General features: G+C 41.3%; 1 protein-coding gene across 1 annotated transcript in view; it reads right to left on the bottom strand.

The window, feature by feature from the left end:
• The window catches only part of HHIP (hedgehog interacting protein), a 68,827-nt gene extending 50,807 nt beyond the window's left edge, over positions 1–18,020 (bottom strand). Inside the window, exons 1-4 of the mRNA XM_021549227.4 lie at positions 17,226–18,020; positions 10,098–10,293; positions 2,846–3,002; positions 1,804–2,005 (exon numbers count right to left, since the gene is read on the bottom strand). Of these exons, the coding sequence (XP_021404902.3) occupies positions 1,804–2,005; positions 2,846–3,002; positions 10,098–10,293; positions 17,226–17,492 (822 nt within the window). The 5' untranslated portion in view covers positions 17,493–18,020. The remainder of the gene's footprint in view (positions 1–1,803; positions 2,006–2,845; positions 3,003–10,097; positions 10,294–17,225) is intronic.
• Between the last annotated feature and the right edge of the window lie 1,360 nt (positions 18,021–19,380).

Raw genomic sequence — 19,380 nt, 5'->3', positions numbered from 1 at the left:
ATTTTATGTAATGTACTCATTCCACAAATTCTTTACTCTTTCTGTTTAAGAGCTGGAGTCCTGCTCATAGGCACATTCCCTTTCTCCTTCCCTGAAAAGTACATAAAGCCTCCATTCTTGACAGCCTGCATTAAACTCTGCAACACAATTATCCTCAGTCACTGGACTGTTATCTCAGGGAATTGAATTAGACTTTCTAGCTTAGAAACATCAAATTATTTACACAAAATGTTATAGTTGAAACAGATCCAGTGTAAAGCATTACATGATGATTAGAATAGTATAGATTAAAAATATCAGGTCACGGATTTAAAACAGAACTGAAAGTTTTATCTGATCCTGAGAGTACCTGTTGGGAGTTGTATCAAGCAGGTTAGTGCCTGTTCAGAAGCATGGAAAATCAGTTTTCCATTTAGCCTTGTCTCTAAGTTGCAGCTGTAAAAGTTTCCTTGAGAAAGGTTTCTTTGGGACCAATAACAGTTCTGTGGAAATTTCACTGTCAGTTTTCCACAAGTACAAGTGATCAGAACTTTTGCTTAAGAAATACTAAACAGTCTTAGATGGCCGTTCAAAAACACCCCTGGTAAGTCCCTTCTGTTTGGATATCTAGAACATAATGGTTATCTTCAGGGGCAGAAAGGGAAGTATTCAGCAAAATACACAATCATATAAAGTAGTTTTTTTCCTGGAAAAGGTGCAATACGTGCTCTCTTTTCCAATACACACTAAAAACCTCTGAGATTTTCTCTCAGAAAAGTCTATCCTAATTGGCCTCTTGCCCTTACAGATGAAACTGAATTATCAGTTAACATGTGCTGTGCATTTCAAATTGATCTAGTTTGTCACAATTACAATTTAAGATCCCTCTGTCATGAGTGTGTCAATTTAACTTTCATCCATGAAGGCTTTTTGATACATATTCCTGACTGTTCTAGGCATAACCTGATTACAACTTAAAACTTCTTTATATATCTGAATTTTACTTGCATTACCACTCTGAACTGTGGCAAGAAATCAATATGGAACAGCACTTGACAGCATTCCAGAAGTAAAATATCTTCCAACAGACTTAAGAGTTTTCCATTGGTACTTACCCTATAACTAGATGTAATTTCTCACCTCCACCTTCCAACATATTCCCATCAGTGCCCATTCCCCACTCACTGCCCCGACCATGAAAGTGTTCCCAGGGAACCGGATGGAAGCTGTTCATCCCACCAACCCTTATGTCTGAATTGAGAGGGTCAGTGACTTTTACATGACCTTCCAACACACACAGTTTTAAAGCAGCCTCCCACACAGGGAAGCTTGTGCTACATTTGGAGTCAAGCCAAGAGGGAATGAGCACCCCTGCTCCTCTCCAGGGCGTCCCTGAGCATTCCCAGGCCCACTCCTGTGTCCAGCTCTCTAGGCATCACCGAGCACCTGGAGTGCAGGGGAGGCCCTAAGCCAAACTTCCTCCCCTTGGCACCACAGCAAAACTCATTTGAATTCAATGGGATGGAAATGAGCCCAAAGGATGAAAATACAAAGATACTGCTGTGGAATACTGGTTCTAAATAGTTTCATTTGAATTTAAAGTGAGGAAAAAATGAAGGGAAAGAAAATAATTTGATAAGAGTTACAAGATGCTGTCTTCCCTTCCCACTATGAGTTTTCACTTCTTTGACAGAAAGAACTGTGGTGTCTCGTCATTACTCTTTTTTTGTTATTTAAATTTAATTAATATCTAAAACATATTCTTCCCATTTCTCCCATATGCATGCTAAAATATAAAAGGTAGAGGTAAGTATAAAATCCAACCTTTATTCCACTTTGAACAAGTTTGTGTATATCCAAAAAAGGTTCCTTGAGTATGTTTCCTTCGGGAGTGAAAATCTTCACGTATCCTTCTTTCTCAAGAATAAAGAGGCGATGGGATCCATCCCCACAATGTACTGCTCCAACAGGCTGCCTTAGTCCACTCACAACCTCCTGAATACAGAAGCAGTTGTGCTTGTGTTTTCTAAAGAAATGTAAAGAAATAGTGAGACATTTCTTCTTTCTCATAACCATGACACAACAATTACCCATAAAGACAAAATTATTGCTCTGCAATGATATTAAGAACAGGTTTATAATAATACATTTTTAATATATTAATATGTATAAATTATTCCCTTGAATGTATGCAAGGACATAATACAGAAAATCAGCTTTAACTTCACTTGAGAAAAATTTGGTCTGCATACAAAAAAGAGAACATTAAATAAACTTAGATCCAAAATGTAGAGCAATGGGAGGGAAAAAAGTTGGAAAAGAAGAGAATAATTTAGAAATACAGAATTTCTACTATAAAATAAACACCGTAAATTTAATCACTTGGATAAAATCTTGATTTTAATATCCATTTTAAAATAATGACTTATGATGGAATAATCTAATTCTTTTCACAAACCACCCCCCCCCCCACCCCCACCAACTGAAATAAATTGAAGATCACAACAGAAATATTTTACAAACAAACTGATCGTAGTTTTTTAGTAATATTAAATTTAGGTACAGATTACTTCCCAGAACTACGAATGATCCACAATCATCCATCAGGCTGGATTAATACCAAGATCCACAGGGTGGATCAGAGCAGGATTCTAACACCTTTTCAGCAAGGCAAATATCAAATGGGACTGAAGTGCTGAAGCTCATGTAACTTTCTCTTTTGACGTACACTAGCAGCAGCAAAAGAAAGTCACATCTGGAAAACACAGCTGCTCAGCATAAGCACACACGGAGCTGTTTCACTGTGAAAACCACAGGCTTTGCTAGGGGGTTTTTTTCAGATTAAACAGCATTTATCTTTATGAACCTGCTGATCTCTTCCTCTTTGTCGTATTCTTCCATGTGGTCCAGGGAGTTAGAAGCTGGCCCTCGCACTTGTTTTCTTGGAAAATCTGGAAAGCACACACCACCATCTTTTCTTGCATAGTAATAGCAAAACTCATCAGCTGTAGTTTGGAGGAAACCTTAAAAATGCAAAAGAGCATACAAATATTTAGTGTGTTGTCATGTCTGCAGTTTTGTGTCATCAAACTCATCTTTAAATAGATTATAGTGGAAAAAGACATTTTAAACAAAAGACTATCTGCAAAAAGAGAGTCTGCTCTGAGTAAACACAAATGTATAAACACAAACTGAGCATTGCCTTTTACAGTTTATTCATCTGTATTTGTATTAAACCTAATTTTCAGTGTGCTTAAGTTCCATTCAAAATCGCATAACAGTTCACTCACTAAAAAATTAAGAGACAAAGTTCAGAGTTGAGGCTGTGACGCACTTCTCCCTAACTTTAACCCTATCAATCAAGTGTAGTAACTGCTCTAAAATAGCCTGTGCAGCTTCTGTTTAACTTTTTTAAAATAAGTGATTAGTTCTAGTTGAAATCTCAGTGAAGACTCTGGTAAAACCCCTGCACTAAAAATTTTGTGTAATGCTGCCAGCAAAGGACATTAGTTGGAGAGGTGAGAAGTGGGAAGTAGTGCTGAAAACTGCACCACATTGACATCCAGCTGGTCTCTGGTTGATTCCCAGCATTAAAGTAGCTGAGCAGTGTCCCATGGTGAAGCCTACTTCCTCAGCCCCATCCCCTGACAAAAGGATATGTCTCATGCTGGATGAAAGGTGGTCCTCAGGTTTTAGGTTAAAATAGGAAGGATTTGAAGACCCAGAGAAACACAAAGTTGATAAAATGAGAGCCTTTGAAGAAAAACCCTGCCACAATTGCTATTACTTTCTGGCATTATGTTTAAGGACATAAAAAAAATATCTATTGCTGTTCACAGACCTATTTTTAGTCATTTCAATCCTGGTTTTAATCAGGAGTATTAAATCTAAGACAGAATCTGACTAGTTATACAAGTACTATTTTACCAGAACATTGTTGAGATAATATGTCTTAAGTTACCTTCATTCCTGTTTGCATTACTGGCAACTGTCTTAGGATGTACTATAGTCCAGGACATAACTCATAGGATACACAGAATTAGCACTTAATTGGAATTAGAGGCCTAATTTATGCATGTCTTTACCACTTGTGAATAATGCAGTAATCCATAGATCTTGGCCATAAAACCTCTGGCTTACAACGTACAATAAGAACTGATCAGGGACAGATGTGTTTCATTGGAAAATGCCAATTTCTTACAAGCAAAGCTTTTTCAGAAACATTATCAGTTTTGACAAAATTTTACTTAACATGATGTTTCTGGTCCAAGCTCAAACTTCTGGTCTAAATGAAAAAGACAGAACCAGACAGCAAACCTTGTATCACTATACTCCAATGTCTTGTAATTATGGTGTTTCATTAGGAAGAGGAATATTCAGGTCAATGCCCCTCATCTGTCAGGCAAGAGTTTGACCCTAAGTCTCCCATTTCCCAAGTAAATGTCCTAACAACGACTTTATTAGCTATCCTGGGGTGGTCTCTCTGTGGCTTTCTTCATGGAAAATTTCGAAAGAGTTCAATTTCTTCCTTATGTGGAATAGGAAAATTTTTTGGATCCCAGAATTCTTGTGGAGTGAAAAGCCTTTCCCACCCAACTATACTTCTTTTCATATATATCTTCCTTTAAAAATATTGGAAAAATGACAGGACAAAGCCTGCCTTAGATTTCTATAAAATAATATCTGGAAACACATGGTAGTGTGTTGTCGTGTAAAAGTTTAATTACCATGATTTGGAGCTTCAGTAAATTTCATCTCTGAAGAGCTGCTTTTAATTTATAGTAGTTATTTGGAGAAAATAGGAGATGTAATTTCAAGTGGAACAACTGAAGAGGAACTCTGATATAATCATAGAGCAGTATTCCAAGGCTTGTAAATATAATGCCAAAATCAAAGGTAATCTAAAATCTTGCTGTTGAATTATTTGACTTAAGAATACAGGGGTTTATCTTTAATAATTTATTTCTCTAGGCACAGTGGGTCATTTGAGAAAATGCAATAGGAAATTAAAGCTGTATAATTACTAAGAATTTCTAGAATTTTCCAAAAATACAATTTACTATTTACTAAAGATAAAATTCTCTTGGCTTGAGTGTTACCTTTAGTCAAGGAAACCCAGAGCAGGTTGTGATCACATTCTTACTCAGTACACGTCCATTTCAAATAACAATCAGATGCAAACTCACTTGACCAGCGCAATGCCTTTTCTTGTATCTAAGACATAAGAATTTTTGCCTTTGCCTCATGAAATATTTTATCATGCATGGTGCACTGCAGTTGCATTTTGCTGTTTAGCAAACCCATCAGCAGATTTGAAGAAAGGATAGGGTTCACGGACCATTTTCATTAGAAACGTTTGTAAAAAAGTGGAGCTAGAATTAAACTATGAAAAATGTTGCATTACTGGAAGGAATGTAACCTCTGTAAATACAGTTTCACCTGTGCATTAGGGGTGGAATTTTGCTATTTTGTTCTATAAAAAACATAGTAATTTAGGAAAAAAAACCCCTCCATATCTTATATATGCTCCATTTAACATACTAACAGCTTCACGGAGGACATTTAGAGAAACATTTGCTTCTACACTCCTATCTGCTTGTAGCCATTTATTATCTTCTTTCTCATGCTTAGATTGTAAGGTCTTTAGTGTACTGTTTGCCATTTTGTTCAGAGTTTGTACAGTGTCCAGAAGAATGGTCCCTGACAAGTGCCCCTAAGCACTAGAATTGTTTGGAGAAAAGGAAAAAAAAAAAGTAATAGGGACTGCAACCCTTGGTCCTGTGTGAATTTCTGTACTAACTAATTTATTTTAAAAGACTCATACGGATTATTACAAATTTCCTACCAGCTGTGTACGCATTGACAGAGCAGTGCCTGTGTTAACAAAGAAAATTGAAATCACAAAGGATGATTAAACATCATGTTTAAGTGTCAGATTTTGCACAGGCTTGCATTTCTATGCTAAACTTTCTGTCTTGCAAACAAGAATCCAACGACAGGCTTTTCAGTTAAGGCAGCTACAGTGAAGGCTTTCTGTGTTCGCCTTTATAAAACACTGTGGGAATAAATTGCAAGATTAAAAGCCTTTTCAAAGGAAAACTGCTCCCAGCTGATCCCCACCTCCTCTCTCCACTTGTATTTGCAGCCAGTTGTTCCTCACACTGTATCTCCTTTCCTGTCCTATCTTCACCAAATTCCACTTCGCTGGATTCCCTGATTACCCATTCCCTTTCTTCTTCTCTTTGACACACAATTCCAGTGCCATGGTAGCACACGTCTCAGTCTTTGCAGCAAGTCAAAGACTGCATTGCACACAGGACTGAGTATCATCCATTCATCTGAGTAAACCTACACTGCCTTTGAGGGCATCCAGAAATCAGGCTCACCTGCTTTATTTCTGCTGTGACCTTGAGCATACGGTCCAACATTGTGTCAATTAGCCTTTTCCTTTTGTTTTTTTTTTTTTTCTGATTTGCACCTTTGACAGCTAGATGTGAATTTGTTCACAAAACCCCCACATTCTTCTCTCTCCTCAACTGTCAGTAAAAACCAAACCAAAGACATGATTTCAGACAGATTGTTTCAAAATGTACTAAGACCACTGGTAGCTCACATAATTTCCAACTGGTTTTCAAGTGGCTGGTGACCCTCTTCTCCTGCTCAGACACTGCAGGCTCCTGAACACAGGCAGTGGCAGGGTTGATGCCCTTCATGCTCTTGTTGCCAGTAGCAAATTTACCACCCACTACTATTTTTCTGCAGGTTGACTGTTGACTGTGACTATTAATCAGCCATGTTAGGACTTCTGGAAGTGCTCTGTGAGTTGTAGAATTTCTTAGAATTCTGATGTTTTGGGCTAGAATGCCAACATTTTGGTACACCCTGTTTGGTACTTGAAAAATCCTATCCGACATCTGTTCTGGTAATGTCTGGATTCAGATCTGGGCCTGGATCTGGGCCTGGATCTGGGCCTTCACTCACAATCATCTCAAACCCATTTCTTCAAATTAAAATAATGGAGGCTAGATAGCTCAAAATCTCTCTCATGTCCTTGGATGGCACCATGGCTGTGGCACAGATTTGTTCCTTAGAATATCCACTTCCAGTGGCATGGATCAAGTTTCTGATTATGTCTAAACGCAGAATCAGCTGTGGCTTTCTTTAACAGCTATATTAGTAATACATATTAGACAATCTTCCCTTACGGAAATGGAAAACTTAAAATTCATATTGACTGAAGACACTTCATTAAATCACTTAACTCCAGTGTCTCCATCAATAATCCCTAAAACTGAGGCTTGAAGTAAAGATTAGATGAGAAATAATCAGAATAGTTATCTGGAATGAAGTAGAGAAACTCTAATCTCAAAGTCTTTGTGAAACATTACACCCTCCTGCTCATCCATACAATCCTAACTGCTTCTGATATTATTCTGCTTAAATAAAGAATAAGGTCCACTTTTTTTCGCAATATTCCTTAAGAAGTCAGTGGAAGTTCTGATACAGTCATAACTGGTGGGCAAACTGCTGTCTTCAAAAGGATCTGCTAGAGTTTTTACCTTTGCAGGAGACAATGAATTTTTGAAGCTAGCCCATGAAAAAAACTGATGCATAATTTCTCAGCCTTCTTGATTAATATGTACTGCTAACATTTCAATCCCAGAAAATATGCTTGCTGTCTTAAAATATTAATAATATTTCTAATTTGCACAAGACTTAAGGGATAAAATAATTTTTGTAGTCAGCAATTTCCTTAAACTCTGTTGTATTGGTGTTCAGAAACAATTAGCACTCCCTAATGGAGGAAGAGTAATTATTTGACATTTTAACAAATGCACAGTGAATCATTGCCAGAGACCTTGGGTTTGGGGGCCTGTTAATTTTCAACTCTTTGTAAAATACTCCAGGCTAAGCTGAAAACATAGCTTCCACATTTTCTATTTTTCTTCTTCCTTTTGTAATAAATATTATTACGGATATACAAGTCTCACAAGAAAAATAGAATCCCCAGATAAGTAATTTTAATTACTTATGTTTCAGAATGTACAATACTATGAAACTACATTAAAATTCTATAGGCCATTTTCTCAAAAAGAGGGGCCTGAATCTTAATGAATACCTTTGGGAAATGCTAGAATAGGTATCCACAGCCATGAGTACCAGTCAACTCACCAAATTAATCCTGTTGGTGGATGTAAGCATGCAACAAGTTTTTGTTAGTGCAACCTACTTTCAGGACAAGTATTTAGAACAATTATTAGCATCTGATTGATGTAGGAAAAATTCTGTTTTAACTGATGCTAAAGTATGTAAGCTCTTTTCCTGCAAAGCACAGAGCTCTGCCCAGTGCTAAAGTTATGCTTTCATCTGGTTATCTTTCAAGGCAACCTGGGTGGTCACAAAAAGCACTTGACATCTTGATGCACTTCAGCAGTTTTACATATACACAAACTTTGTAGAAAAATAAATTTGTCATTCGTCACCACATATGTTGATCTGAGGAGCGAGGTTCCTGTGGCTGTAGCTCCTGTGCTGCTCAGCCCTTTCTCATTCTCCCTCCCTCCCTCCTCCCTCCCTCCACCTCCTCCTTCTTTCCCCCTTTTCCCTATTTCACTTTTTTCAATTAAATAAATTGTTTCCTCATAAACACAGAATGTCACAAAACAACTCTGAGGATCTTATTTTGCAGAATATGAAAATCATTTGTGCTAGCTACAAACTCATGTCAAAAATGTCTTTGTGCTGACTTCTTATATGGGCCAAACATTTAGAATATCTAATCTGTTATCACTGTTCAGCAGGCAGTCTTGGCAACTATGATCTATTCTGCTTTGCTTTGGGGAATGTGATAAAGAGCAAGAAACAGCTGGTTTAAGAAAGCCTTAGAAACATCTTTTAGTTTATAAAGACAATAATAATATTTTCATATTTGAATGGGCTGAGATACATGTTAAACCACAGAAAAGGGAAAAAGTAAGCAAATTCAAAATGTTTTCTCAAGTCAATAAAAGAACACTGCAAAAAAATCCCTGCACTCTCGGGGTTTCAGAGAAAACAAGTACACACTGTAAACATGCATTTAAAAAACCGTCCTCCAAATCCCATCCACTTAAACTATCCCCTTTACTCAAATATGTTTATATTATATTACAAAGCTGTGTTCATATGTTAAAAGTGACTATTCATAAAATAATTTTTAATCTCATTATCAAGTTCTTTTTTCCAGTCTGTGTTGCTAGTATAAAGAAAAAAAAAAAATCTTAACCTATTTAATTATTTTCTCCTGTGTGGCATTGTTTATAAGTAGTGTTTGGACAGGGAAAAAAGCATAGCTTAAAAATGACAGTCTTAAACATATAAATAATTTACTATTGGGAATACCAAAGATGTTATTTAACATAATAGTGTCTTAAGACAGTGCTTCTAAAAGAGCCATCCTCTGCGGTTATTTTGTTGATATAGTTACAAGTGATAGCACACATTTGGTGACTGCCTCAGACAACACAGGGCAAACTCTGCTTTCGGTTATGTCCAACTACCTCCACTGACTACAGTGAGGAGGTGCTAGGTAAGCTAAGAATTTGCTTCTTAACAGCACGCTGGAAGTGATTCAAAGATCACAGAAGTCTATCAAATAGGGCCCTTTGATTTCAATGAGCTTTAAACCCTGTGGAAAAAACATCAGTTTCTAGGGTAACAAAACCAGAAAAAACACTTTACTCATCAGCTTTTAGAGGCTACAGCAAACAGCCAGGACCTTTTATTTCTTGCATTTTAAAGCAATCTATCATTTAGGATAACCTTCTGGATGGCCAGCTGCTTGTTTGCTTGATTAGAATGAAGACACTAATATTTCAGCAAAGGTAATAGTTTCAGATGCCTTTGACAACAATCAAACCATGTATGTTTCATGGCGAGTTTAACATGAAGGTGGCAAGAAAGCATCAAAGTATTTTGAGGGCTACACAAGATCTGCTGCGAAGACATTCTGTCCCTGCTTGGGCAAATTCCCCTGGATATCAGTAGGGGCTTTTCCTGCTTAGAAGTTGGAGAAACTGCTCAGGCAATATCAACATATCAGCACATCCTTTAGCCCCATATTTTGTTATGAGTTTTACCTGGTATGTGACCTCTGCAGGTGTAATAGAATTCTTTACAATAGTCTTTGCACAGGTAGGGAAGCATTAGTTCTTTTTCAGGAGTTTCCCCTTTCTCAGGTGAGTGGAATAGGTTCTGAGAGTGAGGTGAGCAGTGTGCACACTTGATTTCCTCCAGTAGCTTCGCACATTCTGTGTTGTTGGTAACAGAAAGGACCTGCAAGCCACAAACCAGAGACAAGTAAACCTGTGACCTGTGTCCCCATCCTACACAAAGAAAGATTGCATGACCTAATGCAATAAATAATGCTAATGGAACCAATACAGTTACTATGAGTTTCATGTCACTGTTCTGGAGGTGCAAAAATTATTACTATGAAATGTGCAATATGCTATTGGTACAGTGAGATTTTAACTTCACTAATTTCTTATAGAGGATTCTTACAGACTCTTCTATAATATTTTCTATCTGAGCTTGCTTCTCAGATAAGAATAACAGTACTCAAGTTATTTTAAAGACCCGTGCCCACCATCACATAGGCAATCTCTGAACTAGAGGAACCATTTATATAAGAGGGAGTTACACCAGCAGGCCTATCCTCGTCTCTTACAAGAAATACCTAAACTTCTAACTTGTAAGGTGGCCTACTCAAGTGTTTATAGAGACTAAAAATTTAAATTCTCGCATCAGAACACATCAGGAAAACCATGTCTAGGTATTTGTAAAATGGGTATACCTTGAACGACACAAAGCCTGGCTGCTGAAATGACTGCTATGGAATTCAGCAGGTGCCATGGACTTTTCATGCTTTAAATGCTGCTCTGCTTTTTGCTCTCTCTAATGCACACTATTTGGAGGCGGGAAACCAGTTTTTAGATATATTTTTCTATTATAAGTGCAAAAATAGAATTTGTAATGTCTTGTTTGTGTCAATATGGAAACTGTAACTTTGTCCTGAAAAAAAGCATATATTATGGATGCACAGCACTTAAAGAGGCACAAAACCACAACTGATTATGTGTTTAAGTAAACACAGGAGCCTAAGTAGTGCAATGTCATCAAATAGTGAAAAATAATGGAAAACAGCATAGTTGTCTTTATTAGCTTTTGAATGCATGCACTTGATTAATCTATTGTTAACTACATGGATTGTTTTTTGGTCATTCATCCCAATGGTGGGCAATGGGAAATGTGTTCTCTCCATTGAGAGGGTCTGAATCTGATCCAGTGTAAAAACAAAGTTCAGGTTCTTTCTGCTCTTTATATAATACAGTTATAAACAGAGACTGCAAGACACTTATGTTAAGAAATATTGACATCGTAAATATTGTATTGTATGAAATTTGTAAATATTTGCAAATCACACATTTGAAAATATTGCTAGTTTTTCTATAGTTTGTATCTCTGAGCTGACATACAGAAAGACTTTCCAGTGTCATTCCCTTGCCATGTAACATTATAAGGAATTACTAAGTTAATTTTGATAAATAAGTTATTTAGTGCAGGAACACTCTAGATATGTTTGAGATTGCTCATAGATCAGCTCTCTTCTAGGATGCTGTACCTTGATAACACAGGTTTGAACTCAGCTTTTTATTTACATGGCATAATTATGTAGATCTCAAATGCTTGAGAGAAATTCACTTTCAATTGTTTAAAACAGGTATGTATTCAAAATATTACACAATATATGGACCATACATTTAAACAACATCCTATTTATAACAACCTTAAGTAGAAGGCAAACTATCCAGGAAAATTTAGCCTTACCATACATATATTATCAAAAGACCATCTGAAATGTGCACTAAAGTTTAGTGTTGGAATTTGGACCACTAATTAGAAGAACACCATTTGGCTTCTACCCCTTTTCTGGATGTGCTGCCATTGGCTTCAAAAAGAATTCCTCCAGGTTTGCCAGGATCACTAAATACATCAGATGTTCCATTCTTCAGACTATCTGCTGTCAAACTATCCTCAGTTTCATACCTTCGCACCTGCAGGCGAGTAATGTGATTAACATCTGCCACATATAGTTTATTATCCCTCTTCAAACCTTTCTTGAGAAGATCATTATCTCACATATTTTGTAAAGGGTTTGTCTTTTTTTTTTTTTTTTTTTAAGCTTTAAGACAGTAATCAATTAATTGCATGTTGCACGTATAGCAAAAGGTTTGCCTTAGTCCTGAATTTTTTCGGGAATTTTTTCCATGGCCACAGGCTCTTCTCTCCTGAAAAAGTTTAGATTCCTTTTGCTAGATTGCCCATTTGGCCATAGCAGTAGAATTCTTAATATTAGTCTTCTTTCTTGAGTTTCAGATGTTGTTCTAGATACGGTAAATCTTGACTACAATAACTAAAAACATAATAACAACTACTATAAACTATAACCAAAATATATAACAACTGAAACTTTCCACTTGGATACTGCCAAGGATTGCAGTCCAGGTAGTAGAGAAGAGACTTGACATGCTTGCAGAAAGCCATGCTGCTGAGGCAATGTTCTGCACTAGCCACATTTTCCTAAGGGAAGCTGTGATTCTGATACAGGGAAGGGCCTGTATAATTTAATCAGGTCATTGGCTGCCAAACAGGACAAAGTCTGAAGCCAACAGGGGATAAGCAAATCCACTATCCATAAATACTATTTTTTAAGAACATTGTGTCACTTGTCTCTTGAAGTAAGGATGAAATGACCTATTTTGGTGCCTCCATCAAAGGACTGTGAGTACAGACCCTTCAAAGTACTTGCCTATATGCAGTAGTACCACCTGGTTTGCAGAAGTCTCAGAAGTTTTCATCAGGGAGTTCATCTCAGGCTTTCTTGTGGTAACAGTGTGATGGTGTGTTTAGAAGTACAAGTAAACACAAGGTATTACTAGGTAAATATTCAGTGTTTATTGAATTAACTCCACAGAGATGCAGGCAGAAAAGTGTACTTCTACTGGAAGACTCCAGAACACATTGTGAACAGGGGGGAAAAATAAATTACAGGATGGCAAAGCTAATTTACTGTTTCTTGCGGAAAACGTAATTGATGTTGCCTGGTGATACAGGCTTGCCAACATTTCAGTCCTCAAAGTAAAGACAAAAGGATCCTAATCCCCCTGAGCAGCTGCTATCCAGGAATTAACCACAGGAATTCACCCCCTCATGTCATTTCTGGAATGAATCTTGGTCATATAATAGCTAATCGGAAGATTAAGGAATGAGAGTCAATCAATTATCTGAAAATCAAGTACAGTGTTACTTAACTTTTAGAATGCTCAAGCAAAATAGGGTGGTAACATTTGCTCTGTGTGAGGTCTGATGTGTAACTCTGTGCTGGCTTGGAGATAGGACAAGAACCTATTCTGAATTTCAGCAAATTGATAATGTATTTATCCTGGAGTATACTAAACCAGTTCTAAGCAGATTCTGAAATACTTATTTAAATGAAGCTTTTTCTGTTGGATGTCTACTTTGAAAATGACCTTAAAGTTGACAATGGCTTTGGTCTTTTGAAGAAATGTAAACTAATTTCCTGGTACAATTTTTAAAGTCGTATGTGAAATCATCAAACTGCAGTGGTTTAAACTAACTGCACTCTGGAAAATATGTAAAACTTCCAAACATTTATTGCAACATGCCTAATAATGATTATGCCTGCTGCTGACTAATTTACAACATCTGTAAGATCATCCTTTAATCTCTAGCCACATGAAAGTAGAACAGGTAGACTAAAGGTAAGATAAATCCTGGAATGCACAGGAAAGCACAGCATACTAAATTGGTTTATCAACAGAAGGAAGAGTGCAAAGAAGGAACAGAAGATGACAAAATAGACAGAAATTCTTTACGACTAATATTGTAATCTGTTTTGTGTACTCTGCCATATCTAGTTAGAGAAAGGCATAGAATTTTGATGCTAACAGAAGGAAGAAATCAGTGAAATAAGTCACTGCATTAAGCCATATTTGATATACAGGCATTTATGTCTAAAAATCATGTGCTGACGAGATTGTTCAGCTGTTGAGCTGAGCATATGCCTCTTCTGTATTATAATGCTGGATTATGTCATTAAAGAGTTCAGTTTCAATTTTAGGGTAATATTTAAATAGATCATTGTACTAAGGCAGCTGTTAAAGGGACCCCAAGATGAGTTATTTGTTTAGTTGGATGTGTTCAACAATAGCCTTTGTTCATGAAAGAGCCAGAGCAAACAAATGATTGTAAAAGGGCACACTTGAAAACAATTACTTTTCACCCATTCCTTGACAGCCTTGGCTGTGAAACCATCCAAGGTAGAGAGGACTTCTTTGCCTGTCAGTCTGTAAGCAAACTTTTAGAAAAATTGATATTACAATGTTTAGCTGGGATGTAGCAGCCCTTCATAAACAAGGGGATATTGCCAGAAAAATAAAAGAGTTAAATGTCAACAACAGGATGCAAATACTTTAATTGAGCCAGTGCAATGTTGTATCTGCTCTTTACGGTAGCTCCATTATTGTTCCCAAAACTGCAGGTAGCATTTTCATTTATAAGCACAGATAATTTGGTCAAAAATTTCTCACAGACCCAATATCTTAACCAAGAGGCTCTTATTAGACTGTCTACTAAGCATGGCCAATTATTTTTTTTAAAGATGGCAGTGCTCAGATTTCTGTTAATGGCATGGCCTCTCCATCATGTAGGTAGATGGCAGAGTTTAAAAAAGCTGGTTTGGGAACTGTAGTAGAACACAGTTTAAAAAAATGTGCTTTTAGAAAAGTTACATTTAAATGTATACCATAATACTTTGCCAAATCTTCTATAGAATGACCACCCCATTCTGTCAACTATAAATTACATATATTTTGACATATTTTTAAATAATATATCTTTATCAGATACGATAAAGCAGATTTGGAAGCTTCATTAAAATTAATCTTCAGTGAAACAAGTCTGATTTTACAACCCTGTGCAATAGCATTCCTTTAAAAATGTAATTTATCTTTTAAAGAAAATACGAAACGAGCTCAACAGCTCAGGAATAGGTACTGTGGTCACTTCCTCACATTTACATCAGGTTTTTAGTACCGTCAGTAAGAAAAAAAAACACATTGAAAAGGAATCAAAAGATCTTTTAAAGTAATAGTAAGAAGAGAATAAACACTTCAACTGCCTGGGGATGGAAAACTAACCAAAATTGAACTTCCAGTTTATTGCACTCAACCAATTACCACAAGGGTCTCCAAGCACTGTAAAATCTCAGTAGTATATATGCCACCGAGACACTGCAAACAGGGTGAATTAAGGACATATTTTCCAGTCCTTATTATTTTTTCCTCTTTTTTTTTTCTTTTTTTTTTTTTTTCAGCTAGATCTTTCAGGTTATCTGTGTGTGGTTATAATTTAATTCAATCATCACACAGGAGCCTAATGACACTGTCTCTAGACAACATGAAGAAATATATCTGCCTTGAATCTCAAACTGCTGCTGCATATGGTATGAATAAAGAAAGATCTGCAGCTGAAAACCTGCAGTAAGACAGTTCTCAATCATCTGGGAATAGAGGGGGTAGGACAAATGCTCCCTCAAAAGGCATGAACATTTGGACAGAGCTGGGGACTGAAGGAGAATGATGTTCTCCAGTTTCACCCATTAGTGAACCAACTAACAAACACAATGGTGTTGTTGTTATTCTTTTGCCATAAGCAACAGGACTCTGTGTGTGGGCAGCAGTTTAGTGGGGAGGAGGATAAGTCGACCCCTTTTTGTCCTATTGATTTTTTCCTATTTGCATGACTTGAGCAAATTAAATGATGCAATATGGCTTTTTGTTACAAAACAAAGTGAGAGATACCACCCAGACACATATGTTGATTCGTAGAAGCTGTTTACATGAGAATGGAGTGAAATCTACCGTGAACTGAGCATAAAAATTCGATTCAGGCTGGGTATTTTTTTTTATTATGCTTGGGCCAGCAAGACTGAAACACAAGTTTTCCAAGTCTCTCAGACCTTGACAACTAGAGAGTTGTAACTGTGGAATTCTTAATTACACTTAAAAGAGGATGAAATGTTTAAAAAAAAAGAACAAAAGGAAAGAACAGGAAAAGGAATAATATATATTTTTTAAAGGCACCTGATTGTTAATTTCATGTGCAGTGATTCTTAATGACATTATTCAGCAACTTCCCTCCCCATGCATACCCCCGGATGCAGCACTGGCCAGCACAGCACAGCTTATCAAACACAGTCCTGCCTGGTCAGGTACCCACGCGTTTGAAAATCTAAGCAACAGGCTGATAAGCAGAATTTAACTTGCTAAAGGATGCTGAGAACTTGACAATTTTAAAAAATCGGTGAGCAGAGGAGGTGCTTCCCTTCACATGACCGCAGCTTGAAATTGGGCAGAGAGGCTGCCAGGTAATGTGGAAAGGCAGAGTACCTCACGGCACCTGGTGAGACACCGGCCCCGGCCGAGAGCCGGGAGACCGGGGTTCCACTGCGGGCACTTCGGGGGGCTTTCGGCGCTGACACACGGAACCGTGAGTAGCAGACGGGCCCCGAGGCGGCCGGAGATCACGGAATGTTGCTACAACGGCACCAAGCCACTATCCAAGCCCCCTCCCGAAGTAAACATGTGAAGCAAACCGGAGACGATTTTTCACGCCAGGAAAAGCCCAACCCGGATGGCACCGCCGGCCGAACGCACAGCCCCTCTGCTGCCGCTGCCAGGCGCCCGCCCGGCTCCTCCGCCCGGCTCCTCCGCCCTTCCCGCAGCTGCGCCTGGGCAGCGGCGGTACCTGCGGGCGGCCCGGCCCCGCTGCACAGGGACGGCACCGGTGCCGGGGCCGCCGCCGGAAACTCGGGCGCTGCGGACAGAAAGTAACTCGGCGGCAGAGCCGGCACAGCGCTCCCCCCGCGGGGCGCCCGCGTCCCCTCCGGGCGCGGACCCGAGCCCGCTCCCCGCGCCGCCCGAGGCAGCGTCAGACCCACACCCGGGTCTCGCTCCCCCCGGGCGGGAGCGGCCGCCCCCCGCCGCGCATCGCCCCCACCACCCGCGTGGGAACGCGGCAGGTTCGCGGCCGGTGCGTGGCTCGGTGCAAAAATAATAATAAAAAAAACCCCAGAACACCAAAAACCTCCCACAAAGCCCGGCGCAGCCCCAGGTGGTGCCTACCTTGGCTTCGGCGTGCGGCAGACCCTGCGCCTCGGAGCGGGAGCAGCAGGACAGGCGGGGGTAGAGGCCGCGGCACATCGCCTCCCCGCCGCCCGGGGCCTCCGGGGACAGCACCCGCCGGTCCCGCTTCTTCAGCCGCCGCGGCGGGGTCCCGTTGAGGCACCTTCTCCTCCGGGCGCCGCTCTCCCCAAACTTGGCATCCCCCTCGAAGAAACACAGAACCACGGCCACCAACAGCAGCTTAAACGGCAGCATCTTGAGCATCATGCCTGAGGGAGCGTGTGAATGCACCCAAACCGGGGGTGGGGGGGTGGGTGGGGGGAGAAGGAAGGAGGGGAATCCCACTGACTTTTCTTTGCACTTCAGATCAGGAAACCACCTCCCTCCCCCAGAAGGGGAAAGTCTGGAGGAGAATAATAACAGCAGCAGTTAAAGAGCCGACGGAGGAACAGCACCACGGCCACCCCCGCTTCTTCCAGAAAGGTGGACGCGAAGAGGCAGGAACGGGGGGGACCGAGCCCCCGAGCCCCGGCGGGAGGATGCTCGAAGCCGGCGAAGTTGTGCGAGCGGCACAGGTTTTAGCAGCTGCCGCGCCGAAGCGCCGAGGCTCGGGGCGGGCCGGGCAGCGGGCGGCGGCAGCAGCCCTTCACTTGTCTTCCCATAGGAAGGGTGTCCCCGCGGCGGGACTGCGGCGGCGGCCGGGCCGGGCGATGCCCCCCTCCGCTGCTGCTGCTGCTGCCGGTGGCGGCGGCGGCTGCGGCTCGTCCGGGCTCTCATGTTTCGCTCCCTCTTTTCTTCTTCTTTTTAAGCGGCGCGCGGGGAGGTGCTGCCACCGCGCGCCCTGCACGTCACCCGGCGGCATCCACCGGCCGCGCGTGCCGCCCGTGGGGGCCCGCCGGGAGCGGGAGCGGCGCGGGGGCCGCGCCCGGCGGCAGGGAGCGGCGGCGGGCCCCGCCCCGAGGGATCTCCCTGCCAGGGGGTCCGGCTGCCCCCTTCCCCGGGGGAGCGCGACCCGGGCCTCCCGCAGGGCCGGCGGAGAGAGGGAGAGAGGGAGGGGGCGGCTTCCCGCTCCCCTCTCTCGGCGGTGCCCGGCGGAAGGCGAGCGCCGTAGGTGGGTCCTGCGCCCCCGACGGCCAAGGCGCCCGAGGCAGGGCTCCCTCGGGGTGGGCTCGCCCGCGCCCGCCCATTGCCCCCGCGGCTCATCCTCAGCGCCACGGAAGGTTCCAGAGGCGTGGACGGCGGGAGCTGCCCTCAGCTCCCGGGGGCTTTTTCCAGCGGCGCTTCGGCGCCGCGGCTGCCCCGAAGGTGCCGCAGACCCTGCGCGTGTGCGGGCGCGGTGACCAAGGTGCAGCCTGCTGGGGATGGCGCGGTGGCCGTCTCTAAAGCTTGAGGGAGTGGCACGTGGAAGGGTGAGCGTGGTCCCGGTGTGCCTGGAACGGGACACCTGTGTCCGGGAAGAGCAGGAAGATCCAAGAAGCTGGCGCCTGGTGGCAGGAAAGCGCCTGTGAGGCCAGGACTTAATTTCTGAGTCCATTTAAAATTTCAATTTCAATTTCAATTGCTTTGCAATCCAGAAAGGGAAGGCCAGCAGGTATGAAATGGAAGGGAAAGATGGAAGCCCAGAGAGCCCCAGCCCAGGATAAACCCCCAGAAGTGGCTGAGGTGCGGCTACAGCCGCTGACTGGGAGGCGAAGGGCAGCTGCATAGCTAAAGCCAGCGGTGTGTTTACCAGGGACTGGTTGCTCATCCCAGAAATTGAGGAAACATTGGCATGTACATTAGCGTGTACCCTCCTTTGGAGGGAGAAAGGGAAAGAAGTATTGCATTAAGTTCCTCACCAGTGCTGGTGTCTCTATACTGACTAGGCCCTGTTTTTCACCAAACAAAGCAAGTCTCTTCATATTTACACTTGAGCTCTTAAACAGCCACACTGAACTAAATAGGAGTTTGGCATGGATAAATAGCACGTCAGATAAATTGCTTGAGTAGACAGAAAGACTCTTTCCTCTTCCTTCAAGTGCATTTTCGAAGGCAACTCACGACTACCCCTAGTTTTGGCACTGACTCATCTGACTGAAGGTTTTCCCAGCCAAGGCTTGAGCCACATCCACCTGAGTAGGGAAGGCCTGTGGTGCAGCTTGGGCTTTGTCACTTA

Source organism: Lonchura striata, chromosome 4 (assembly GCF_050655825.1).
Source record: "Lonchura striata isolate lonStrDom1 chromosome 4, ASM5065582v1, whole genome shotgun sequence".
Lineage (NCBI taxonomy): Eukaryota > Metazoa > Chordata > Aves > Passeriformes > Estrildidae > Lonchura > Lonchura striata.
Note: the sequence above shows the minus strand (reverse complement) of the source record. Positions and strands in the feature narration are given on the sequence as shown.